Genomic DNA, 27,994 nt, shown 5'->3' on the forward strand with positions numbered 1-27,994 from the left:
ATTTTTCTCTTGTGGCTTGTTGACTTCTTGAATTCAAAGCTAAGTTCTGCTCCCTAAGTGAATTGTGAGACCAAAAACGAGCCTTGTGAATTATCATGTGCCTCCCATGCCCTGCCCTTTCACAGAAACTCCCGGCGACCTCGAGTACCCGCATTGCCCCACTCTTTCACTGGGGTTGATTTGCATCAGACAAAGGCCGAGGGAACACTTCCTAACAGTCATTCTTTCCACCGCAACTTTCACTGGGGCCTCTGCCATATCCTCACACATTCTGTTCTATAACCACCTTCCAGGCTTTTCCAACATTCTACCTTTTCTTGTAGTTTCAGTTCTAGGTGTCTATATTCCCAGAGTGTTTTGTTGTACGTCTCCTACGACTTTCAGCTTTTTGTTTCAGATTCTAGCAGTCTGTGTGTGTGTTTCCTCATTTTCCTGATAGTCCCCGCTTGTAACAAGCCTTCCACAGAATCTCCCATCTGGGACTATACCCCTTTGGTGCCCAACTGTGTAGCAGAACCCTGGATTCAGCTAGAGTTAATTCAGTGCTTGAGCAGACTTTCGAAATCAGGACTTTCTAAACAAAGGGATGCATAAGAACTAAATCCTACTGTTTGTCAATGTGGACACAAATTCACTGGCAAGTCAAGTAATTGCAAACCACAGTGATTAAGGGCATGGGCTCTGGAACCAGCTTGCCTGGGCATGTTACTTAAAACTGTGCTTCAGCTGTAAACTGGGGATCGTAATAGCTCCTAATTTGTAGGGGGGTTGTGAGGATTAAATATATGTAAAGCATTTAGAATAACGCCTAGCATATAAAAGCTCTTAAAAAATAAATATGTGTGCGTGTACGTTTGTGTACACGTCTTATTTTGACCACCAAAACTAATGTATTGTAGTGATCAACCGTGTGGGCTTTGGAGAAAGGTAGGTCTGAGTCTGAATTCTAGCTTTGCCATTTACTGGCTGTAGGAAACTGGCAAGTTAATAAGCTCCTCTGAGCCTACTCACTCATGTATGAAATGCAAGGAATAAAACCTACCTCACAGGCACATGAGATTTCCCAGATACAAAGCATTTCCTTCCTTCATCCAGTAGATATTTACTGAGCACACACAAGCCCCAGATATTTTGCAGAGGATAAAGCAGAGAACAAGACAGAGACCGTGTCCCTACAGTGGAATTTGAAGCACACTGATCACTTAGTGACTAGGAAGACCCCTGCCCTCTGTGCACAAGTCCAAGCCTCTGTCCACTTTCTGTGTCTGGTTGGATGCTTTGCTGGACTTGCATCTTGGCTCGCTATCGACTCAGTCCTTTCCTTGACCCTGGATCCTGCCATCACCTTGAACACCGACATGGGGTGGCTGCCACCCAGTCCCTGGACATTGTAGTTACCTGGAGCCAATCCACACCTGAAACTTTAAATTAATTTAATACCCCACTCTCTGACCACATGCCCCATTTCAGGTCTTTAGTCTCCATGTTTTTTCTTCTCCTGGTTTACTTTTCAAGCCCAACTATATATATGTACTTAAACCTACGGTGACCATATAATTCATCATCCAAACTGGGACACTTCTGAGCGTGTAAAGGGAAGGATGTTGGTGGGAAGGAGATCCCTAGTTGAGCTCCTCTCCTCTTTGTGTCACTTATCCTGGCCAGAGCTCAGTTTCCCTCATCCTCTCTTGTTCTGCTTTACCACTGATCTGCTCCCCAGGTTGCACTTCAGGAAATATTCAGGAATATTATATCCTGAATAAATATCTGCACTTTGCACTTTGTCTAAGAATCCCCTTGCGGCCGCTCAGTCACTGTACTAGCAATGCCACGAGGCCCCTCTTAGCCTGGCGGGTCACTCTGGTCACACTGCCCATCAAATGTCTCTGATCTGACTGGCCAGGTCTCACGTGCACACAGCCTTCCTCTTCATCTGCTGCTGAGGCTCGAGACAGGCAGGGACCGATTTCCCGCCAGGATGGCTATGGGCTGTCAACCACTCCTGCCCACACCGCAACCTCAGACAGACTGGCCCTCTCTGGGGAGGCTTCTGCTGCCCCACACTTCACAGTCTTCCCCTTTATAGACAAGTTGACAGGAATCAAAGACAATTTAAGTTCTGGTCTCAAGCCTTGCAGTACTTTCAACCTTTTAATATTTTCTTAGCCTTAGATGTGGTTACGTAAGTTCTTTAACGCTAGACCCAGGTCTCGTCCATCTTTGTACTGTCTATTGCCCCTGGCACTGTACTCTATATACATTTTAGAACCTCAATAGATGTTCACTGTGACGAAATGGAAAGGTGATGGCACTCGTTCCGCAGAATGTTAAGCCTTCCCTGCATTATTCCAGAGTTCGGCTGCACATGTTTTCTAAGCAGACTTACGCTGCAGCTCTCAGGAAAAGTAGTCACGTGGCTTCTCTCTAGTGGCAAATGGAAAATCTCCATCTCAAGTGTGACGTGCCCAGCCCTGACATGGGCATCAGCATCTGGTACAACCAGTGCATAATGCTCAGAGGTTACCCTAGTGGTTGGGTCCAAAGTGGGCTTCTTTCCCAGGTATCCAGGATGAGTACAGTGATGACAGGGACACCATCCTGAGTCTCCCAACTAAACGCATACCTATTTCTTTTTTTTTTTTTTTTTTTTACTTATTTATTTATTTTTGGCTACGTTGGGTCTTCGTTGCTGCGTGCGGGCTTCTCTAGCTGCGGCGAGCGGGGGCTGTTCTTCGTTTTGGTGCGCTGGCTTCTCATTGCGGTGGCTTCTCTTATTGAGGAGCAAGGGCTCTAGGTGCGCAGGCTTCAGTAGTTGTGGCACGTGGGCTTCAGTAGTTGTGGCTCGTGGGCTCTAGAGTGCAGGCTCAGCAGTTGTGGCGCATGGGCTTAGTTGCTCCGCAGCATGTGGGATCTTCCCGGACCAGGGCTCGAAGCCATGTCCCCTGCATTGGCAGGCGGATTCCTAACCACTGCGCCACCAGGGAAGTCCCTGCATACCTACTTCTTAGAGGACATTAATGCAGCATAAAGCTCACAGAAAGACCAGGATGAAGTATCAGAGGGTTCTGGGTTGAACAAAGTAAGCAGGTCTCTTCTCTTCTTCGTGTTCTAGTTTTCGTCTGATCTCACTGGTCAGCTTTCTCAGGCTCCTTTGCTGGCTCCTCCCCTCAGCCTCTGAAGGTTGGCAGCCCCAGAGCTCTTTCTCAAGTCCCCTCTCTTCTCTGTCTACAGTCTCTCTGGTGGCCTCAGACTTGTGTTTTTAAATAAATGTAGATGCCAGGATTCTTAAATTTTATGTCCAGCCCCAATGCCTCTCAATTTCTGGACTTCTTTATCCAAGTGGCTAACTGACCTCTTCACAGGGAGGTATAATTAGCATCTCAAACAGAACTAGAACTTAAGCACCACAAACTATACTTGAAAGAGAAGTAGGATTAAAACTCTTTGAGCCCAGGGACTGCTGTCTTAGTTACACCTGTACCCCCGGCACCTGGAATATGGAATTGTATCTGGTGCTTAACAAACATTTGTTAAATGAAAGATTTCTTGACTGTAGGACTTTTTAGAACTTTTTAGATGATATTGGGCAACAGAATCACCTGAGGGTAGCATTATCTAAGATCACTTGAAAGCTTTTTTAAGGAGCACCTAAAAGAGACTAGGATCCTGAGCGCACACCTTCGGAAGACTGATCTGGGTGGTGACATTTTTTTCCCCCAGTACAGGCTGGCCAAAATTAGATGATCACACCCCACCAGCAGTTCTTCCCATCTTGATGGGTTTACAATCAAATAGAAAGGTTTGAGGGTAAAACACTGTGAGGGGCTATCCTAAGTAATACGGGAAACGTGGATGGTACCTCACCCAGCAGCGTGCTGGTGGTCTACTTAGGTAGATGGGAGTTCAATTTGAGTTCATAGTATTTAATGATGATTGTCACTGTGGTGAGTTCATAGACAAAAATGGGAATTATATCACAATGTGAAGTGCTATGACTAAATATTAATTGCAATCACTATACCCGCATGATTGCAGAAATGTTTTTGGTTAGCTGATCAGGGAAAAGAGGAAGCTTAAAATTGATAGAAAATTTACCTGTATTGTCTGCAGAGAGTAAAATGCTAGGATGCTAGATTTTTCTGAGATTTTTAAGCCCATAGACAAGAATCCTGAACCTCAAGAAGTTACTAATACAATGTTGATCATGGAGGCTAAGATACTAAAATAGCAATAAAGACAACAGAACTTCCAAATACCAAACAGCAGACACTGACGTAACACCAAACAGTCCAAATGAGCAGCGACTCCCTGAGAATGAAATCCATGCCTGGCTGGTGAATTTACAGGTAGGTATTCAGTACCTGGTGAACTTCAAGGTTCTTAGAGGTCCTCACAGGACTGAGCTCTCCAGGGGACTATGAATCACTAGATTCAACAGAGGTGATCTATAACAATGAAAATTTGCATTTTGATGTTTTACAATCCACCAAATGTTTCCATTTAATCCTCAAAATACCCTGCGAGCTATTTCTCAAGAACAATGTGAGCACATAATTTGGTCATCAATAAGTATTTACTGGATGAACACTGAATGGTTAGATAAAACATGGAAAGAGAGTACTTACAAAGTCCCTGTATACAGTGATGTACTGGTAAGTGTTGACAGCCCACCTTCCCCTTTTCTCATCACTCCTAAAGCCCTGATTTATAGCACTTGCCTATTTCTGTTGTGTAAATGCTCTCACCATGGCTGATTTCAAGCTACCGACATCACTGAATGAGGAGTCGGGAAGGGATACATACAAGGGTCTCTCACAGCCAAAATGAGCTGGCTCCAACATATGCACGGCCTTTTGCAATTACTAGCAAGCAATCCGAGGAAATCAGAATTACGTGGCAGCTGGTGATATGAAAGTATTTTCTCTGGGCCACCACATTGAGAAAGACATTGATAAACTGTTATTTCGGAAATGGAAAACACCCATTTCAAGGACTAGATCGGCCATCCATTTAATTTTATCTTATCTAAAAGGCAAATTACGCTTATGGCTGCAAGGGCACAAGCCAGTTTAAAAGCTTTGGCGCAGTATTCTGAAACCATGCCTTACTCCATGAAGCTATTCCTGCTTCTCTAGAAGATGCAATGTGACCCTAATTTTCCAAAATAGATTGGGTTGCTTATTACTGAAAAAAGAGAAAAAGGGATGACTTGAAGAATGTCTATGCTTCCAAATTTTGGTAAAAATTATAATACTCTAAACACACAAAAATTCTAGGAATAATAAACCATTTGAGTTTAAAAAGGTTTTGTTTTTGTTGTTTTTGGTAAAGAAGGAACAGTAGGTAAGTTGATTTTCTTCTTTCAAAATGTACTTGAACACCCAAGCTGCTGTTACAGTGGCCCTCCGTGTGCACAGTTGGGTGAATACACGGATAGAGAGGGCCAACGGTATAAGGGACTTGAGCAGCTGTGGATTTTGGTATCTGCAGATACTGAGCACCTAACGCTATGGATACCGAGGGACCATGTACTGTTTTTCCTTCCTCTTATATTTTTCTTTCCTAAATCCCCCAACACGCTTCCTTAAGTGACTTTTTATATTGAATTGAAATATGTATTTTATTATGTAACACATATCAAATAAATTTTGATGTTTCATCTTCTGATTTAAATTTTTCCCCTTAATGATCCCCTGTTTAAATATTAAAATAAAGTAACAATTCCCTGAAGCTGTCAAATTGCATTAAAATGTCATTTCTCTCCTTCGAAATTCCTCACAATATCCGTTAACAGTGATAGCTGCACAGCATGATGCCAAGTTTCACTAAGTAATAAAATCGTGGATAAGAATCAAGTTCACAGACAACCCCACTGTTTGGGACGAGGCAAGAGGCAATCTTCTGTGTAAATTTATTTCCAGTCCTTTCTATGACCTCTGAAACTACAGTCTTTGCTCCTTCCATTTGCAATTTGTTTATTTATCAAACGCCTACTACATAGGAAGTACTGGGAATAAAAAATAAGTTCCTCGAAGAACTAACGTTCTAGCCAGGAGACCAGCTGAGTTCTGGGACTGACAAACACTGGCATGTCTCTACAATCTGTGCTTTGGAGTCCAGAGTGGTAAGTGATTATTTTCTTGGGAAGGATAACAGGATAGCAGGAGAAATGGTATGGGCCTTTCCTGCTTGCCTTCAAACTCTTATCCTCACTTACAAAGAAATCTGAATGTTTCAAATGAAAACCAAAGTAAGAGGTCTAATTACCTCATGCGAATTTAAAATCTAGGATTCCTAACAACTTTTTCTTAACTTTAACGTAATATTTTTCTTCTATAAAATTATCTTTGCCTGATGGAGAGAAAAAAGGTCTGAAACATCTCCACACAGTCCCCAAACCTCATTTTATTCATTTTTTTTGATACTTTTTCCACATCAACACTTTTTAAAATAATGCATTCCCCATGATTTGAGTTTCACAATCATTTTCTTCTGTTTTCTTGCTCTACAGAGGTCTCATGTACAGCGGGAATCAGAAAGGCCTTATCACACACCCTGGCTCTTACGTTTACTTACTGCTCAGCCCAGGGAAAGTTACTTAATCTTGCTGAGAGTCAGTTTTCTATTCTGTAAAATGGGGATGATAATATCTCCCACATGGCTTGTTGTGCAGGTTAGGTAAAATAATAAATATAAATTACACCAAATACACTGCCTGGCAGATAGTAAGTGCTCAGAACAATATATTGTAATACAACTATTACTTACTGCTATTGTAAAAACAATAATGCACTAGAATACCTAAAAAGTTGGTATCAGAAGAAAATATTGAGAAACTAAAATAACTCACAAAATTGAGAGTGAACTAAAAAATGATGTTAGCATTAATTTTGCCAATAAAATACCCAACAACGATTTGAAAAGGAGAACTGATGAAGCCAGTCATTCAGTGATCTCGGCATGTTTTCCCTACAAGAGGAAGACTTAGGCAAAGTCAGTCCTTTAAATACAGTCTGTCAGGGGTTCCCAGTTAGTCTAGTGTCCCTGCTGGTGGGCAACTGGTACTGACAGCCAGGAGCAGGCTCGACCTGGATCCACTTCAAGCGTCACAGGATCCATCACCCAGTGCTGTCAGTACTATCTCTTCTAAGTCAACACTTATCTGTTTATCTGTTCATCCCTTGGATTCTACAAGTGTCATGAATGAACTAGCTGCCATCAAGGCCTCTCACTTAGATTTTTTCCCCAAACCTAGAATAATTTATCTCCCATTAACTCATTTAACTCAATCTTTATGGTTTACGTTATATGGTTTATTGCTTAAGTATATAGCTTTTGTAGTCAGATAACCAGAGTTTATGTTTTGGTCCTGCCATATACTAGTTGTGTGACATGACCAAGTTTCTTAATTTCCTGAAGCTTCAGTTTCCTAATATTTAAAGTGGGGGGGCTTCCCTGGTGGCGCAGTGGTTAAGAATCCGCCTGCCAATGTAGGGAACATGGGTTCGAGCCCTGGTCTGGGAAGATCCCACACGCGCAGCAACGAAGACCCAATGCAGCCAAAAGTAAATAAATAAATAAAGTGGGGAAAATAATACTCCCTCGCTCACAGGGTTGTTACAGTGACAGAGCCCCTAGCATTGTGCCTTGCCTTCAGTAAAAGCTCAGTAAATGTTAGCATTGCTGTTATTTACCATGTGATGTTTAGAAATACATGGAAACCTTATAGTCTCTACCTACCTGTCACCTGTCAGTGTCAATATTTACAAATTAACTCCCAGCAAAATAAATTGCAACCTTAAATATTTTAACTGAAATACAGTATATAAAGAAATGTCATGAAGAACCTAGGGGTAAGACAGGAATAAAGACACAGACCTACTGGAGAACGGACTTGAGGATATGGGGAGGGGGAAGGGTGAGCTGTGACAAAGCGAGAGAGAGGCATGGACATATATACACTAACAAATGTAAGGTAGATAGCTAGTGGGAAGCAGCCGCATAGCACAGGGGTATCAGCTCGGTGCTTTGTGACCAGCTAGAAGGGTGGGATAGGGAGGGTGGGAGGGAGGGAGATGCAAGAGGGAAGAGATATGGGGACATATGTATATGTATAACTGATTCACTTTGTTATAAAGCAGAAACTAACACACCATTGTAAAGCAATTAAACCCCAATAAAGATCTTAAAAAAAAAAAAAGAATTGTAGCATCCTGAGAATTTAAAGCATTCTAGAGCACTTGTTTACTTAATCAAAGCTTTAGGAAGTGGTTAAAAAAAAAAAAAAGGATGAATCTTATCTAACAAACTCTGAGAATCCACAAGCAAAAAATTTTCACAAGACTTTAGAGGAGAAATCAAAGAGACTACAAGACCCAAACGAAATGAATCGGAAAACAGCCAGAGAACTTTGGAAAAAGAGAAGTATATTTTAAAATGGAAAGAAGACACAGAAGCCTTAGAACTAACCCAAGGGTTACAAATTCTAAGGGCTACACGGCCAAGTTGGGAACATTAATGAGTGAAGCCTGTAGGTGAAAATCAGAAAGGCTGCCTCTGTGGGGCTTGGCCATCCAGCTCCGGCCTGCTCTTACCATGTGGGATTGAGGGTACACGGTGCCCCGCCTCACTCCAAACCCAGCAATTTAGATGGTTTTAGTCTGAAAATTCTGATATATTACTGTGTCTAGTGAAGTGAATTTTTAAAACTGTTTAAAACACTGCATGAGCTAAACAAACATTGGAAAATCCAAGACGTATTAAAAGGACAAACACCTCTTTTTTAACAGCTGGATTATAACAAGACTTGGAGGCCTCTATTATAAATTTGGTCATCAAAGGGGGAAAGCAAAGAGACTGAACTGATGTTTATTGACCTCCTACTAGTGCCTTACGTTTTAAAATCTCATTTGACTCTTGCAATCTGTTGGGGAGAAAACACTGTTGTCATTTTCCAGATGAGGAAACAGACCAAGGATGATAGAGACACTTACTCTTGGCCACACAGCTAGGAAAAGGGAAGCCAAGGTAAAATTCATATTTACCTTGACCTCAAACTCCGCCATTGCTCTGGTGGTCATTAGAATACACCTTGCAGACCTTCAACTACAGGGAGCTTGATGTTTCAAGGGACAGTAGTTGAGTTTGAACTCCATCCTTTTGTTCGTCGGAGGACATGCCTCCCACTGCCGTTCTCAGCCAATGACGGCACGCCACGTGGCTAGATGCAGGAGATGGCTCAAGGGCTGCTTGCAGGCCTTGCTCAACCTTTCTTGGTCTGCATAGTAGTCTAGGATGTTTCCACCACTTGTTTTTCTCCCTCTCTCTTTCACTGGGGCCAGGCTTGAATTGCAGGCTGAGGGCTCTCCCAGCCTCTCCCGGGCTCCCACCCATTTTCTCTCCCAGGTGTTTAAAAAACTCACACCTTTATCCATCTGGGTGGCTGCTTCTCAGAGGACCCTGACTAACAGCAATTGTCAAAAGGCCCACAGGGGCCCTACACTTGCCTGGAAAAACCTGACTTGGTCCATTAGGAAACCCGATAGACACCAATCTTCAAAAGAAACTGCATCCATCCAATAATGACTTTTTTCTTTGAAAGCTGTATTTGTTCATAACCTCTTCTAACACCCCATGAATATGTTAACCAATTGTATGTGACAACGCCATCACCAGCATCCAGGAGCAAGTGACAATCCAGCCCGTGTTAACAGCCCACTTAGCCCCAACTCACCTGGTCCTGCTGCTTGATCCGTTTGTAAATATATTCAGCAAATGGTTTACGAGGAATGAACTTCCCGTCTCCTGCTGTGACACTGAAAACTCCAGCTTCATACACCACTTTGCCTCTTGAAATAGTCACCAGGGGCACCCCATGGCACACCATGCCCTCGAAGATGTTGAAGTTAACAGCCTGATGATGAGTTTTTGCCGAAATGGTCCTGATGTAAAAACAAAGATGTTCCCGATCATTACCAGCTCATATGACAAATATGAAATATTAAAAGAATGACTTAGAAGAAAATTTAGCAACTCTATTAAGCCATAGCTTTATCACTGGAACAAGTGACTTTAAGAATAGAACATAGTATTAACATTTTATTGCAAAGTAATTACATTTTCTGAGAGAAAAACCCAGTAGGTCACTCTTTGCGGTGATTAATGAGGATGGAGTGAGTGGAAGAAGGGCATTGTCTCTAGTGTTTATAATTTTAAGTTATTTTTATGTATATGTTTAAAGAACAAAATATTACTTGTAAAATATTTCAAACATAGATGAGTATGATGAACACACTGACTCAATACCCCACTCTACAGAATTTTAACGTTTTGCAAACACAGTCGAGGTTTCCTCAATACCTCCCTGTCCCTCAAATTCCATCCCTGTCCCTCCCTTCCCAGAGGCAATCATTAATTGGTATTTATCTTATATGGCCTTTATTATGTTGAAGAAGGTTCCCTCTATGCCCACTTTCTGGAGAGTTTTTTTAGCATAAATAGGTATTGAATTTTGTCGAAAGCTTTTTCTGCTCATCTATTGAGATGATCATATGGTATTTATTCTTCAATTTGTTAATGTGGTGTATTACATTGACTGATTTGCATATATTGAAGAATCCTTGCATCCCTGGGATAAATCCCACTTGATCATGGTGTACGATCCTTTTAAGGTGTTGCTGGATTCTGTTTGCTAGTATTTTGTTGAGGATTTTTGCATGTATATTCATCAGTGATATTGGTCTGTAATTTTCTTTTTCTGTAGTATCTTTGTCTGGTTTTGGTATCAGGGTGATGGTGGTCTTGTAGAATGAGTTTGGGAGTGTTCTTTCCTCTGCAATTTTTTGGAAGAGTTTGAGAAGGATGGGTGTTAGCTCTTCTCTAAATGTTTGACAGAATTCACCTGTGAAGTCATCTGGTCCTGGACTTTTGTTTGTTGGAAGAGTTTTAATCAGTTTCAATTTCATTACTTGTGATTGGTCTGTTCATATTTTCTATTTCTTCCTGGTTCAGTCTTGGAAGGTTATACCTTTCTAAGAATTTGTCCATTTCTTCCAGGTTGTCCATTTTATTGGCATAGAGTGCTTGTAGCAGTCTTTTATGACGCTTATCCCACTACCGGGCATATACCCAGAGAAAACCATAATTCAAAAAGACACATGCACCCCAACGTTCACTGCAGCACTATTTACAACAGCCAGGTCATGGAAGCAGCCTAAATGCCCACTGACAGACGATAAAGAAGGTGTTACATATATACAATGGAATATTACTCAGCCATAAAAAGGAATGAAATTGGGTCATTTGTAGAGATCCTAGAGACTGTTATACAGAGTGAAGTAAGTCAGAAAGAGAAAAACAAATATCATATATTAACGCATATATGTGGAATCTAGAAAAATGGTACAGATGAACCGGTTTGCAAGGCAGAAATAGAGACACAGGTGCTGAGAACAAACGTATGGACACCAAGGGGAGAAAGTGGGGGTGGGAGGGGTGGTGGTGGTGGGATGAATTGGGAGATTGGGATTGACATATATACACTAATATGTATAATAACTAATAAGAACCTGCTGTATAAAAAAATAAAAACTTTAAAAAATTCAACATAGAAAAAATTATACCTTGAAAAGGAAAATTATATCTTGAATTTCTTTCCCTTGGCTGTGGCAAAACTGGAAATTTGAGGACAATAAAAATAACAAAATGTGTTGAATATAATCTCAGCATATTTTGTCACGCATCTGCATATTCATCAGCATTCTCAGCATTTTATTAATACTTTTCAATCTTACACAATATGACTAATGACTTCTAAGCTGGATATTTGGAAATACTGGGTGTTCGCCTTTCCCTAAATCACATTAAATGGAAAAGGAAAAAGAAAATCTGGCAGCAGTGGATCATACAAGGGTAATCTGAAGTTTCTACAAGTGTTTGCTCTCAGGAATGGATTAAAGAAAAGTGCTTTGCTAAAAATCCCAAGGCTAGGTCAGAGGAATAGCAGCTAAAAGCTCCCCTGCAACCCTAATCTGGAGGGGCGGAGCTGGGAGACTCACAGTGCCACCTCCAGGGGAAATGAACGACATGACGCTGACCTGGTCCTGGGTTCCAGAATCCTGTACCCAATTATCTGTTTGGTTTCCACTCCTTAACACATCCAAACAGAATTCTTGATTTTCCATGATGACTCCAGCCCACACACTGGAGTTTGCTCCTCCCTTGAGTTTCTCATCTCAGTAAATGACACCCCCAGCCACCTTTTCTCACTCCTCAAACCATCATCAAGCCTGTTGGTTCTACCTCCAAAAAAAAAATAAATCCCAAACCTGCCCATTTCTCTCCCCCTCCATGGCTCCCACCGAGTCCACGCCACCATAATCTCTCATCTGGACAACCCCCAACACCTCTTACTGGCCTCCATGTTTCCATTCTTACCCTCCTACACTCCTTACCATCCCCCCACAAAGATGCTCAAATCATATTTTAAAAATGAACATCAGATCAGGTCACTTTTCTGCTTGAAACCCTCCAGTCTGTTCCCCAAGACACATATAACTGTAGAAAAGCCCAGATAATAATAATCATGAAAAAGAATCTGCTCCCAATGAGAAATATCAGCATGGAAAAGAAAAAGATGTTCCTGTATGTCAGGTGGATACTTTATGACATTCTATTTCATCTTTATAACACCTCTTCAAGGTAGAGAGTATTGTCTACACTTGACAAGTAAATAAATTGAGATTTAGAGAGGCTACATAACTTGTCAAAGGACCTATGACTACTTTGATGAAACGGGAATCTTTTCATATTTTTTAAGTTAACATACAATAAAATTTACATTTTTAGTGTTAGTTCTATGAATGTTGACACCTGGATAGATTTGTTATCCTCACAACATTCAGGACACAAACAGTTCCATCGCCTCCCAAAACTCATACCATCCCTGTGTAGTCGCAACCTCCCCCCACGCGTAACTCCTGGAGATCCTTGATCTGTTCTCTATCTCTTGAGCTGTCTCTTTTCAAGAATGTCATGTAAATGGAATCACAGAGTATGTAACCTTTTGAAGCTGACTTCTTTCATTTGGCGTAACTATTTTGAGATTTATCCAAGTTGTTGTGTGTATCAATAGTTCATTCCTTTTTAATTGCTGAGTAGTATTCCAGCGTATGAATACCCCATAGAGTGTTTATCCATTCACCTACTGAAGGACATTTGGGTTGTTTCCAGTTTTTGATGATTATGAATACAGATATTATAAAGATTCATGTACATGTTAGGTGTGAACGCTTTTCTTAGTGTAAGTTCCCATGAGTGGCATCACTGGGTCCTATGGCCAGTGTATGCTGCACAAAAAGAGCTTCCGGTATCCTTAGGAACCAACTTACTGGTAGAGAGAAACATTTAAAAGGTTAATGAATCGGAGGTAGGTACAAATACAACAACAATAATTTCAAACACTAAGGAGGAGGGAAGAGTACTGATCAAATAGTAAGTAATGTCATTAAAGTAAGAAAATGGTTAAAGGGTTACTAGGTATAGAATGAGTTATGATAAGTTATGAGTTGGTGATGAAAGATACAAACTTAAAGAAAATAAATCTAGGAAACAACATAGAGGAGATTTAGACCTTCAGGCTAGAGTGTTGTTTTATGACCATCACAATCTCTCTGCGATACTTCCATAGTCTGGGCTACTGCTTTCCTGCATATCACAGTTACACTGACGGCAGAAGCTCTTGGGCTTATACTGTACAATGTTATATAAGCATGTCTGGACAGATGGATTAGTAAGGTTGCCATACAGAGAAAGTAAAATGCATAATAATTCATGATGAAATGGTTATATACAAGAATGGGAGGCAAAAAAGGGAAAACCCTAAGACATAAAACTTTATTTTTCCAAGCAGGAAGTTAAGAGTTACAGATGCTGTTAGGAAAATAATCTAACAGAAGAAATAAGTTCTATACACAAAAATTGCCATTACGATATCTAAACTATTGAAAAACTGAAGCATAACAATTTTCCAATGATTACTCAACGGAATATTGGACTTCTGTGAAAGACTAGAAATAAGAATACACTGGGGAAGCAAAGAAAATGATAATTATATAATTTAAATGGAAAAAAAGTTACAGAAAGCATGGGAAAATACATATGCATGTGGACAAATGCAAAAGGACATATACAAATTAAAGTGCTTGTGTGGCCTAGGAAAAAACAAACAAATATGAAAGCAAAAGATCTGTGACAACAAAATATCAAATCAGATTTCTCTGCCGCAGCCAAAACAAAGGTCATTTTTTTGACTTTCTCAGCGTTGGGGTTAGCAAGAGAAAGAAGGCAATTAGGCGACATCTAAGTGATTCTCTATAATAAGGCATTATGTCAATGAGGTCAAATTAACACAAAATGTAAATTCTCGGCATTATCACCAGCAGCAAAAAGAATGTGCTTCCACTTTCACATTGGAAGGTGTCTGACAGGGTGTCATTCCTCACCCAACTTTTTCCTTCCAGCCAGAGCTGCAAGTCTCCAGTTCTTTAGGAACTTCCACACTTCTGAGTCTTCCTTTTCCCCGGGTGCCCGTCTCACTGCTCAGATCTGACCCCTCCCTGCCCCAAGACTCTGCTCAAAAATCCTGGTCCCATGTCAATCATATCTCAATAAAGCTGGAAAAGAAAAGAAGAGAAGAAAATAGAAGAGAAAAGAAAGGAAACAGAAACAAAAGGGAAGGGAAGGGAAGAGAAGGGAAGGGAAGGACCAGCTTCTGGTTCCTAGAAGCTGACCCTGACAACCCATGGCAAAACCTTGCATTTTCCTCTGTGTTGTAGCATTATCTGAATCAATTGTAATGATCTCTTGATAACTACAGTGTTTTGGAAATAACAGAACACTGACTTACATGGAATGTAAACATCCAATCCTAAAGTTCTGTTGTTACTTAGCATTTCTGGTGAACTGTACAAGCTCATTAGTAATAAATAAATAAAGGAACATTGTTATAATTATCATTCTTAGTTGTATCTTATCCAGTTAGATGAAACATTTGTTTGATAACTAGAAGTACTTAGCAATACCAATATTATCAACACGATTAAGTCCGCAGCTGAGTACTATTACACCATGTCCTGGATGGTAATGCTGAAATACAGCTGTGGAAGAGTTTGCCCAAGGATCATACAGCTTGATATTGAAGGAACCTCTGAGAGGTTGGAATCACTGCCACTTTTTGAGCATACTGGTATATCTGTAACCCCGTCATAAGAAGATTAAAAAAATTGTGGTACGTTTTCAATATTTGTTTTCAACAAAAAATAGAATGCAATATCATCATAAGGTTTATAAAATTATTACAAAATGTATTTAAAAATTTTTTTAATTAATTAATTAATTAATTTATGGTGTTGGGTCTTCGTTTCTGTGCGGGGGCTTTCTCTAGTTGTGGCAAGCGGGGGCCACTCTTCATTGCGGTGCGCGGGCCTCTCACTATCGCGGCCTCTCTTGTTGCAGAGCACAGGCTCCAGATGCGCAGGCTCAGTAATTGTGGCTCACGGGCCCAGTTAGGGCACGAACCCACATCCCCTGCATTGGCAGGCAGACTCCCAACCACTGCGCCACCAGGGAAGCCCACAAAATGTATTTAAAATCTATTCATTACTAGTGTAGTATGGGAGACGTGGTCCATTAGTGGAATGAACACAAGTTCAAAGTCACACAATTGCCTTTCTAAGTACACTTGTTGTTCCTTTGAACATGCTTCCTCCAAGGCAGAGGCCTTCTGTTCTAAGGCAGAAGCCAGAACATGCTTTCCCAGGCCCCTTTGCAGCTGGGGCCCAGTCATGTGACCTGGCCTCCTCCAAAATGGTGCCCCAGCACCATACTTTGCATGGCAAGCTGGTGACTCAGGAAGCAGGTGCTGCAGGATCCATGTTGGTGAAGGGAGAGATGGCTCAATCCTGTTTTTCAGGCCAGTTGTGACAGGGGTTTAGCACTAGGGTCCAAGCCCTGCCTCAGTGAAGCGATTCATGGCAACTGAGCCCAGGGGCAACACTGGGGCTCTCCACTGTCCTATGGTAGGCCTGGGGCATTGGTCCTGGCTACACAGCCTCTCAGCCTGGTCTTCTGGTCCTCCTGGAGATTCTCTGAGCCGCCCAGTTCTTTTAATACATTCTTCTTCTGTTTAAGCACCTAGCGTAGATTTCTCTTGGGTGCAGCTAAGAACCCTGCCTGGTCCATCTTTTTCTTTCAACCATCTTAGAAGAAAGCGGAAGCACACGTCTGGGCTCTAACTAAAAGGGATTCAGTCAATGGGCTAACGTGTTATCGTCCTAAGGTTCAGCGACACTGTGAGATAAATTGGAGCAGGTGACATGGAGCTTTGCTGTGCATTTCAGCCACACACGTGATCCTATTCTGAGAAATGCAGTGTAGCAAGCACTGTAGTTCCATCCCCTGGCATACATTCTCCCTTCCTCTGGTTTCAGCATTCCCCCAGTTTTTCTTTAAGAAACATCTCTCCGGGCTTCCCTGGTGGCGCAGTGGTAGAGAGTCCGCCTGCCGATGCAGGGGACACAGGTTCGTGCCCTGGTCCGGGAGGATCCCACGTGCCGCAGAGCGGCTGGGCCCGTGAGCCATGGCCGCGGAGCCTGCGCGTCCGGAGCCTGTGCTCCGCAACGGGAGAGGCCGCAACAGTGAGAGGCCCGCGTACCGCAAAAAAAAAAGAGAAACATCTCTCCCCCATTGGAGATATCTGGCAAGATGGTTAGGCATGGCGCCCTATTCTTCCCTAGCCAAGAGAGGGGGAACTGCATTGTTTCCCAAGAATTTGAATCTTTGGTAGAATGACAAAAAAAAATTTTTTTTAAGTGATTGGAGGGTGCATCCCTGAACACAGAGCAATTCCTGCTGCAGGCTGTCCAGGGCTGCCTTGGACTCTGTTCTTTCAAAGCCTGGAGCACTGACTATTCTTTTGGTCTGTGAGCACCCCATGGCCTTCCCACAGAGTGTGTTTTTGCTCATCTGCGTGTAAGTTAGTTACTATGGTTTGCAACCAAAGACCCTGACTGATAAAGACCTTGTCCTTTGGAGAGTAATTCCTGTAATGAAGAGCCCATGGATGTCTCTGAGGCACAGTTCAAAAGGTTTGTGACTCAAAAAGAAACCAGGAACTATTTTCCACCAAATCTGTCCACAGAACAGATGCAAATGTGGGGCGGTGCTCTGATTCCACTCATAAGTAAAACCAAAGAGCTGTAAAATTCATCATCAAATATTTTTCAAATTTAACAATATGATAGTCAGGTCAGGAGAGTAGAGAAATACCTTCTCTCTAATTACTGATTGGATGGCTAGGCTGTTGGCCCGTCCTGGTGGTAACAGGAAAGATAGGAATGATTAAAACCTTCCCATCTGATAAGTGAAGCTGGGGTTCCTGGGCCATTAACTCTTCATTAGCAGATTCTCCATGGTCACCCTGCCCCAAGGAAAGCTGCTCTTTGTCAAACTCGCTTTGAGCTTGTATCAAACGGGCACATCTCTCTGCAGAGGGGTGTCAAGGTTGTCTTACTGAGTCCCAATTATACACATCTCCAAGGCTCAAGCCGACAGGAAAGCAGAAGCCTTGAAGATAACATTAAGCTATTTTTCAACTTTGTCTATAACTTTGATACCACTCACATCACAGCTGCAGAAAAACATTCTGTCCCTTTGCAAATAGCTTCCTATCAAAGAGCTGCGTGCTCCTATAGATGAGAAAATCACTGAAGCAAAAAAGCCTGCAGGAGACTGCCCGTGTGCATTCAAAGAGAACACTGGGGAAAGGAAGAGAATTTCTTAAAACAATGTGGGTCTTCCTGAACCCAGAGAAATGACTTGTCTAGGTATTTTGTTATATTTCCTCCAACTCAGCCACTCTGTCATGGCATGGATGGATCCTTACCAGGTTGCCATGAGAACCAAAAAAGAAAAAAAAAGTTTGAAAGAATCATTATCAGGTCTATTAGTGGCTTCTTTAAAAATATACCTCATCTCTCTACATGTGTTATATGACATCTTGTATATTCAACATGAAGGAATAGTAACCATTTAAAGCTTCCCAATAGCACCGTGCAATAGACAAGGATGATGAGACACAAAAAGGTGAATAACTCACCCCATGTTACACAGCTAGTAAGTTCATGCAGCTCAGGGGAGATAAAAGGTTGGGCTCTTAACCACGAGACAGTGTTGCCCCTTGAAAGCTCTATGAGAAGCTACTGGGAAAGCATGCAGTCAGTGAAAACATTCTTCATCCACCAGAAAACAAATGGGAAGCAGCTCGTTCCCTACTTCCTAATGTTTCTTAGTCTGTTTTCTGTTTAGCGGCAAGGGATTTAGGATGCTATTAAAAATTCCTTAAACTGAAATTGGTCATTCTCCACGTGATCATGATGGAAAATATTTTTTTGACGTGTGTTCCAACTGTCTATTTCAGACTAGTTCTTCCGTGAATTTCTTGGATGTGACAAGTTATATAAATGGGGAGCAAAGCAACCACATCTCTGGAAATGCTAAGCGGTGCTACTTCAAGTACATTCTCATTATTAAGCAAAGTTGCTGCTCACTGCACCCATCAATCTTCCATCCTCTATGCAGACTTCTGCACCGCCTCCCACAGAAGAGAAAATGGGAATTGCTTCAGCCACATTATTAAATCTAAATCGGACAATAACTTGGAACTCTATTGGTGCTACATGGACGACAAAACAATACAGATTCATAATAATGCTGCCCAAACATTGGCTTAAAGAAATAAACTGATCAGGCAAGCCGGCTATTTTGTCCTTGGAGTTATGTCATCCAGGTCATGGATGGTGGTGCAGACCATGGTTAGATAAACTGGATTTAGATTCTAGAAAGTTGACCTTGGAAGTAGGTCCCACATCTTTCACCCCTTGTGCCCTGCACAGCACTGAGCAAATAGAAGGCATTTTAGATACATATTTGTTTTATCTAAAAATAAGTTATTAGCAAATTTTGACATTACTACTTAACATAAATATTTCATGTTCTATATACTAGTTTTCAGAAAGTGGGGAATTAAAAATAACTTAGTGTCTTGAAGGAAGAGAAGCTGAGGGCTTCCCTGGTGGCACAGAAGTTGAGAGTCCGCCTGCTGATGCAGGGGACACGGGTTCTTGCCCTGGTCCGGGAAGATCCCATATGCCGCGGAGCGGCAGGGCCCGTGAGCCATGGCTGCTGAGCCTGTGCGTCGGAAGCCTGTGCTCCGCAACGGGAGAGGCCACAGCAGTGAGAGGCCCGCGTACCACACGCAAAAAAATGAGGAGCTGAATGTGAATCAGCAAAAGCTAGCATGATACTAGGATGTATGTCTTATGAATATTAAACAGGTAAGTGCTTATAGGTGAGGTATGATTATCAGCTTTTGGAAGGTGAGGCTGTTGGCCTAACATATTGGTAAGAGTTAGAAATAACTTTCTGGGGTGGGGTGTGGACTTGGTCTTGTAATTACATTGTCACCCTTCCTGGGAGGATGCCTTGCCCTTGGCAAGATGACATTGTTCGACAGACTATCTAGGGGCACAACTTGGGCAGAAAAAGATGTGGGTTTTCTACACAGGAATACACTGGGTAAAATTCACACAATATCCTTCTTGTACACCAGAGTTGGCCAGGTATTTATGATTATGTTCAGCTCTAATACCATATTTTAGGAAGAAAGAAGACTTCCTGGAATATAAAGGGAAGTCAGTAGGGTTCTCAATAAAGGGATGGAAAAGAGAACGCTGGATAACAGAAATGTCTGGGGCACTTCTAAACTTTACTCTTTTTTTTGAAAGGAAAAAGATGACCTATTTTCCCTCCATCCCTGCTGAGGGAAATAAAAAGAGGTAGTAAGCAGAAATGCTGGCAGATGAAATGTAGTTTGACACTGGAAAATAACTTTGTGACAGCTGGGAGTGAGGTGTGTTAGTGAAGAACGAGAGCAAAGTCTGTGGCCAGGAAAGAGATCCGTGGACACAGGCGGCCAATGAACTGTGTGAAATCCACCAGGATGGGCTACAGCACCTCCTCAAAAGTCAGAGAGAATTTCCGGCTCTGCAATCCTAAGAACAGAGCCCTGGCCTCCAGCATTCCCGAGAAAGTGATGAGGCAAACAAAACATCACATGATTCTATTTCCAAGTCACTTCAATTAGGGGCCCAGCAAGTTCCAGGTGTGGTCAATGTCCATTAAGCTATATTCTAGGTTCTTCCATGTGCACTGCCTCACCTAATCTCTCAAGAACTCATTATCTCCATTTAACAGACGAGGAAATGGAGACTGAGAGGGGCTGAGTAAATTGTCCGAGTTACACAGGAAGTATGCGGTTGGGAGGAAATAAACATAGGCAGGCTGACCCCCCATTCCACCCTCCTTCACCATGCTCCACCATCCGTGAGCACCCCCTGCTCCAACGATGAAAGCGCTACATTCTTCACTCATTAAAAAGGTTACCAGAACACTTGGAATTGTAATAGTGAGTATCTGCTTTCCATCTGGGCAAGAACTCTGGTGACACCTAATCATCTATTTCCATCCTGGTGCACTGCAGCACTTCATCGACCCTTGGAAAACAGAGCATTTTGGAGGCTCTGCCAGAGTTAGCACAGCCCCAGAGTCCCCATTAGCGATACGGTTGTCTAGTTCAAACTTGACTGGACCCAAAAGGCAGCTGCCTCGAGGAAGCACTTGTCGGGTCACAGAGGCAGGCGCCGGGGTTAAACGGGGTCACTGCAACATCACCTCTGTCTGCCTTGAGTGGGCATGAGGCTCAAAATCCAAGGTGCTGATGCGGAAATGCAGCCGGTGAAACTGACTTTGCTACACCACCGAGCCAGCCTCAGGGCAACTCATCTGTAATGAAGCACAGAAAGAGAGCCACACCCGAGGAGGGCCTGACAAGCTACCTGCCACTGCAGAGAGACATGCAGAAAGCCGCTGACTTGAGCAACCTGGGGTAGTAACCGCCAACGTTCATGGGGTGCTTACGGCCCTGGGCACTGTGGCAGAGAACCCATGTGTATTAATGCTCTACATACAGCCTGTGACATGGGCGTTATAATCAGGCCCATTTGACAGATGAGCAAATGGAAGCAAGCCAAGGTTCAGTAACCTGCCCCAGGTTACACTGTCAGTGAGTGGAGAGGCCAGATTACAAACTCCAGAGACCACACGCTAACCTCTGTGCGGTAGGTATGCCTTCCTTCCCTGCCTTTTTGGGCAGCTGTAACTTTGCAGTGTTTAAGAGGATAGACACAAGTCAACCAGGCCTGCTCTGAAGCCCAGCTCTGCCCTTTGCAGCTGTGTGATTTGAAGCAAATGAATAACCTCTCTGTACCCATCAGTGTCTTCACCTTAAAGCAGACAACCACACCACCAAACGTAAAATAGACAGCTAGTGGGAAGCAGCCGCATAGCACAGGGGGAGATCAGCTCGGTGTTTTGTGACCGCCTGGAGGGGTGGGATAGGGAGGGTGGGAGGGAGGGAGACGCAAGAGGGAGGAGATATGGGAACATATGTATATGTATAACTGATTCATTTTGTTGTAAAGAGTGGCATGGACATATATACACTACCAAATGTAGAATAGATAGCTAGTGGGAAGCAGCCGCACAGCACAGGGAGATCAGCTCGGTGCTTTGTGACCGCCTGGAGGGGTGGGATAGGGAGGGTGGGAGGGAGACGCAAGAGGGAAGAGATATGGGGATATATGTATATGTACAGCTGATTCACTTTGTTATAAAGCAGAAACTAACACACCATTGTAAAGCAATTATACTCCAATAAAGATGTAAAAAAAACAAAAAGAAACAGACAACCACATTGATAATGACATCTAGGCCTCAGAGGGGGGAAGTGAAGCAGCGACCAATCTGCAGCTCAGATTATCTGTGGGCTCATCTGGTGTGAGAGGCCACCGGGGCTGAGCCTGCTTCTCCTTCCTCTGGATCCTCCATCAGCGGCTCTGACCCCTGCGCCCAGTGTGTGTTTGGCCCCATGACCAAAGTTTGACATCCACGCCACACCAGCAAGGGCAGAGGCAACAAGAACAGGCACTGGTGTCACTCTGTCCTCCCTGTGGGGCCCAGCTTGCGCCTGTGGTTCCACCTTGTCTCTGCACTTCCCACTTGACCTCCATCTTCCCCTCCCGATGGCCTAACCACTGGACTTCAAGCTCCAGCATCAGATGCAAAGACAGCAGACTTGCAGACACTGATCAACCAGCTCCTACAGTTGTGAAAGGTCAAATCATATATACATATATGTATGTGTACATCTATGTATATATACATGTGCACATATATCTACACACACACATATGTATATATGCATGGGTGCATGTGTGTATACATCTGTATCTGTATCTGTATCTGTATCTGTACCTCCAGGTGGTTCCACTTCTCTGTTTGAACCCTGATATATCCTGGATGGGTTGCTTCTGGGATTGTTTCTTGCAGGCATCTATCTCTCTTTCCTTGTCTCTTGCTTTGACATTTTCACTTGCTTTTCTTACATTTGCTAATAGCACCTCAGTGGCTAAGAGCCATGGTCAAGCCATCTATGATGAACATGACAATAATAATATTCAGTTGCAGCCTCTATTTCCTGCTTGCTTATTTGCCAAACCCTATACTAACATCTTTTCACACATTATTTTATTTAATCCTTACAATCCAATGGAAGCAGGGCTTTTTAAATACCTATTTTATAAATGAAGAAATTGAGGCTCAGGGAAGCTGAGTAACTCACCTAAGATCATAAATAAGAGTCTATGTACCTCAAAAAACCACCATGGGCTTCCCTGGTGGCGCAGTGGTTGACAGTCCGCCTGCCGATGCAGGGGACAAGGGTTCGTGCCCCGGTCAGGGAGGATCCCACATGCTGCGGAGCAGCTGGGCCCGTGAGCCATGGCTGCTGAGCCTGCACATCCGGAGCCTGTGCTCCACAACGGGAGAGGCCACAACAGTGAGAGGCCCGCGTACCACAAAAAAACAAACAAACAAACAAAAAAAACCACCATGTATTTCCTCCCACTGTAAGTGATCCATCCAGAACACAAGTCTGGAGCAAAATGCACATTTATATGAAATTTTACCCCATCTTCTTCCAGAAACACTAAAGCACCTTAAAAGGAAAACATAATGTGAGGTAGGTTAATTAGTGATAAAAACAGAGCAGAGAAACTCTAGAAAAGAAGTTGGTACCAGGCACCTGTGGGTAGTTGAATTTAAGTCTATACAGGAGATTAAACTCATTAGCATAAATTTCTATGCAAAACCTTTCCCGCAAAATAGGCAACCAAAGAATGAATCAATTTTAAGGCATACTGTCATGTTTTCTTTTAGACTTTGTGTACAATTTATTCTCATAATTGCCAGAAACCACAAGTGAAGCATGGAAAGACTAGGAGGCTTGTCATATATTTAGGAATTAGAAATGCTCTTATATAAAACTGGAACAACAACTTGGGTCTTCTATCATACTGCTGAATGCCATGCTTAGGTCACTAAACTCTTCTTGTCTCTGGTTTATCACTTAAATAAATGAAGTAGAATTACTAATTAGGCTTACAATGTTACCATAAAGAAAGTTAGGTTCTAAGAAATGAGTTTCCTAAGTCCAGAATGATAAGAACACTATTTCACAGCTCTGACCTACCAGCCATACACAACTCTATTTGCTTCCAGCTTGAGGCAAAAAAGCAAATGAAATGAAGTCAACTTGGTGGAACATTGTAGAAAATCTCTATCCATCTATGTGTTTATCTCATATTCCATTCATTTAACATGTATTTATTGATCACTACTCCATGCCACACACTGTTCTAGGCACTAGGGATGCAGCAGTGAATAAAACAGACAAAAATCCCGACGGGAACTGAGCTCACACTCTAGTCAAGACTATTTCTGAATTTGTAAGGACCTCTTTGTTATAAATATGACTCTGACATACGAACAAGGTCAATTTTTCAATAATAATAACATGCATATAGGTCCTTACAGTTTATGCAAAACACTTTCATGTAACTATAGCATTTATTTCTCAAAAGAACCTGGGGAGTTTGCAAGAAATAAAACAGACCCCTTTAAATGAAGAGACAAATAATAACACGTTACCAAATGAAAAATGAACAAAGGGCATGAACAGATATTTCTTCATAAGGAAAAAAAATCCAATGACTAATAAACATGGAAAAATATTCAACTTCCTTAGTGCTCAAATATATGCAATTTGTAGCTGAAAGGTAAAAATTTTTACCTGCGGAAGTAACAAAACTCAAAGGGAAAAAAAAAAAAAGATTGTACCCAGAGTTGGTGAGGAACCATGAGGATGTAACCACATATGCAGAGAACCCTTAAATGCATATACCCTTTGATATAGTAATTCTGCTCTTAGTAACTCATCCAATAGAAATAATAAAAAATTTGGATTTAAAATAGCAAAAGAAAAAAAATGTTTTAAACTGTAAAAAGTAATCCAAGTTATAACTAAAATAAAGAAATTATATAGAGACCCTTCTCTGGAGACCACTGCCCCACAGGGTCAGACATCCAACACTGATTAATGGCCCTTTACAATGTGACATCTAAGGGGCATCTTACCTAAACTGCAGGTACGACTGCACCCCACTGACACGCCAATCACAAACTAAATGTGGGGAAGTGGATATGCATAAACAGGAGTGAAACTATGATTGACAAAACGAACTGGAATTCTGGAACTACTGTTGATTCATCTAAGCTTTTTTTTTTTTTTCTATAGGCCCTCAATTTACAAAAGTCATTTACTTTGACACCTCCCTGCTAGGTAGTAAATCTCTCGTGTCTTACCACTTTGTATGTGATAATGATATTAATGTTGCTTAAAGTTTTACTATATGCCATGCACCATGCTGAAGGTATTATCTCCTTCCAACAAGGCCCAGAGCTTGGCACTATGACTAGCATATCTACATTACTGTGCGTCTGAGAGGAGACTGAGAATTGAAAAGGTAACTTGTCCAAGGTCATGCAGCTAGTATTTGAGATTTGAATCTAGTGACCCACTTCTGCTCTGAATCCCACGCCCCTTAACTACTGTGCCACACATCCTGACCTTTTACCTTATATTATAGTTATTTGAAGAGTTTTTTTAAAATTTTATTTAATCTGTCTAATTAGGTCCTAAGTTATATAAGGGGAACACATTTCTCACTCAACTTTGAGTATGATATTTTGCACCCAGTTGGCACTCAATAAATGCTTGGGTCATAAATGAACAAAGCTGCAGTTGTTTTGAAGTCATTTCTGACTCCTTTACCTCATTCAATGTTCAATCTTTCTCCTGGTTGTCAGGAGAATTTTTCCTCCCGGGGGGAAAAAATGTCTTAAATCAAAAATTTTTTCCCCCATTTTCCTTGCCATCATCTTGTTTGAGGCCTTATCCCCTCAAGCCAGACTCCACCAATAGCCTCCTGACCATTCTTCCAGACTCCAACCCATCCTGCCCACTCATAACCCTAAAATACTATTTAATCAAGGTTTCCCAACGGATGAGCCCAGATGCAAGATTGAAACTCTGGGATCCCAGGGTGACCAAGCGTGGGCAGAGCTCATAGGCTAGTCACCTTTGACCAAAAGTATTCTCCCAGGTGACAAGCAGTCCTGGTGTAGGCTGAGGTTGACGATTTGTCTGGACATGAGACTTTCAGTGCTATGGGAAAACTGGGAAGGTTCCAGGCAAACCAGGACAAGTTGGGTTTGCTATATTCTCCTCCCAGTCTCCAAATCCCTTTCTCTTTAGTGCCGCGTACTCTACAAATAACTATTTTCTGCTTATGCCATGTAAAAATAGGGAGGTACAGATTTAGATCAATTCAAATCCTCACACAAAGACATTCAATAGCTCGTGCTGCCTAGGAGAAAATCTTCTGTACTCAGACTACCATTCAAAGCCCTTGGCAGTTTGGCCAGGACTAATCTTGTCTCCAGCTGCCTGCCACCTTGACCCCTCTGCCCAGCCTCCTGGGTCTCCTGATTGCCCACTGAATTATCTTTTCCATTTTCCCTCATTTATCCCTGACTTCTCCATCTGGAGGGCTTTACTGCCCCCTGTCTACTTATCCAGAACCGTCCCCAAGGATTCAGCTAGGTCAAAGCCCTTTCCCAAGCCTAACCCAGTCTTCTGTGAAGGCTTGATGACCTCTCATTGGTAGGAGTCAAGCACATGAGACCCTCCCCACTTCTTGAACTGATTATTTATTTGGACCACTCATTGGTAGGAGTCAAGCACATGAGACCCTCCCCACTTCTTGAACTGATGTGTTGAGCGCTTCTAATTTTCCCCTTCCAAGAGTTATCTTACCCTTTCCCGTGTTTATATCTCGTCTGTCCAACCAGAATGCAGCCTCTTTGATGGCAGATGTTACATCTTACATTTATGTCCCTCACAGCACTTAGCAACACTATTTCTTATACAGACTGAGCACGCAATAAATACGTGTTTGTAGGTAACCGGTTAATACTTTCTCCTCCCATCCCCACCATGCGAGGAACTCAGCAACCCTTCCATACAGATAAATGCTCCTATTTTCTGTGTGTGGCTAAACTGCCTTTTTATTTTTCTGCCTCCAGACTCTTAGCTTTCCTTAAATGCCTGGGTAGGAGGATAGAACCAAGAGCAAAGTATAAACACGTCCCTCCTTGGTGATTAAAAAAAAAGGGTGGGGGGCAGAATCACATTGGGGTGGGGTGGGAGGAGGGGAGACAGGAAGGAAATACTATATCAGAAATGTAAAGAAAGCACCTTTAAGAAATTCTGGAGAGACAGAGCATTCCAAATATAGGAAAAGAGATAGAGCAAAGGTAGGGAGAAAAGGGCTTCACAGAAAAGAAAAAAATAAATAAAATGAAGCTGTCTATGTTAGAGTATGGCCAGAGAAACCTACAGAAAGGCCTGGCACAAACGCCAAGCTCTGTGTGAAGGGGCAGCCTGTGTTCCCCCCTCCAGAAGGCCGCCGGGGAGGTCACTGCCCAGCCCCAATTACAGGACTGAGGCCAGAGGCACACGGAATGATGGAAAATTTCCTTCAGGCGACATAATCTCGGCATAAAAAGCAATGCTGATCCATTTCCCTTACAGCCAAAAATAAATCAAGTTAGACAAAGGAAATTAGGCAATAGGTTTAACGCGACTCCAGCTGCAGCTGCAAAATCAGCTTAATGTACCTTCACTCTCCTTCCCCAGCTCTCTGCTTTGCACAGCCCGCTCTTCTGGGAGGGCACCGAGTAGGTGTTCTGCAGGCACAGGACATCTTTTAAATGGAAAATGTCCACTGTCCTCTGGTGTCCAAAGAATCCCCCAGCCAGCAGGATGTGCTGGGAAGTGAGATCCCCGAGTACTGGCAGATTCGCAGGGACCTATATGCCACGTGCGCACTTGTCACCAAGGACAGAGCACGCAGTCTGCTGCCTTGCAGCCCAGCGAGGAAGCTCTGACCCTGGATTCAGGGGTGCCCTGCTCAGCACCCCCAGCTCTCCACTCTGCATGAACCTATATACATACACATACATAGATGTGTATATATGGACATATAAACTTAATCTCAGTTTATACATGATAAAGTGGGGAAATCAGGGCCAACATGTATGTTTACGCAAAATATGTGAGGCTGTAACCAGGGGCCCTGATGAATAGGAAACCGTTATGTCTGTGTTTGTGTGTCTTTGTTTGATGCTAATATTCTGTATTTCAGGGGTTAGGGATGCAGTTAGAATAACAAAATAGGTGCAAAGCCAGGTCTACAGGTGGATATTTGCTGTGTAACCTCGGGGGACAGGAAGGGATCATAAGCCCAAGTTGTCTAACCCCACTTCCTACCACCCACACCCCATCTCCACATTCCATCCCACTCTGTTAGTGACAGCTGATCCCTGGAATGTCAGACTCGCAGCTCACAAAACAATGACT

At 42.5% G+C, this 27,994-nt stretch overlaps 1 protein-coding gene across 3 annotated transcripts in view; it reads right to left on the reverse strand.

The window, feature by feature from the left end:
- The window catches only part of LOC117308665 (dihydropyrimidinase), a 234,092-nt gene that overhangs the window by 147,146 nt on the left and 58,952 nt on the right, over nt 1-27,994 (reverse strand). For all 3 annotated transcript variants that reach the window (XM_073794654.1, XM_073794655.1, XM_019942106.3), the window contains exon 8: nt 9,734-9,941. In XM_073794654.1, coding sequence (XP_073650755.1) covers nt 9,734-9,941 — 208 coding nt within the window. The remainder of the gene's footprint in view (nt 1-9,733; nt 9,942-27,994) is intronic.

Source organism: Tursiops truncatus, chromosome 17 (genome assembly GCF_011762595.2).
Source record: "Tursiops truncatus isolate mTurTru1 chromosome 17, mTurTru1.mat.Y, whole genome shotgun sequence".
NCBI lineage: Eukaryota > Metazoa > Chordata > Mammalia > Artiodactyla > Delphinidae > Tursiops > Tursiops truncatus.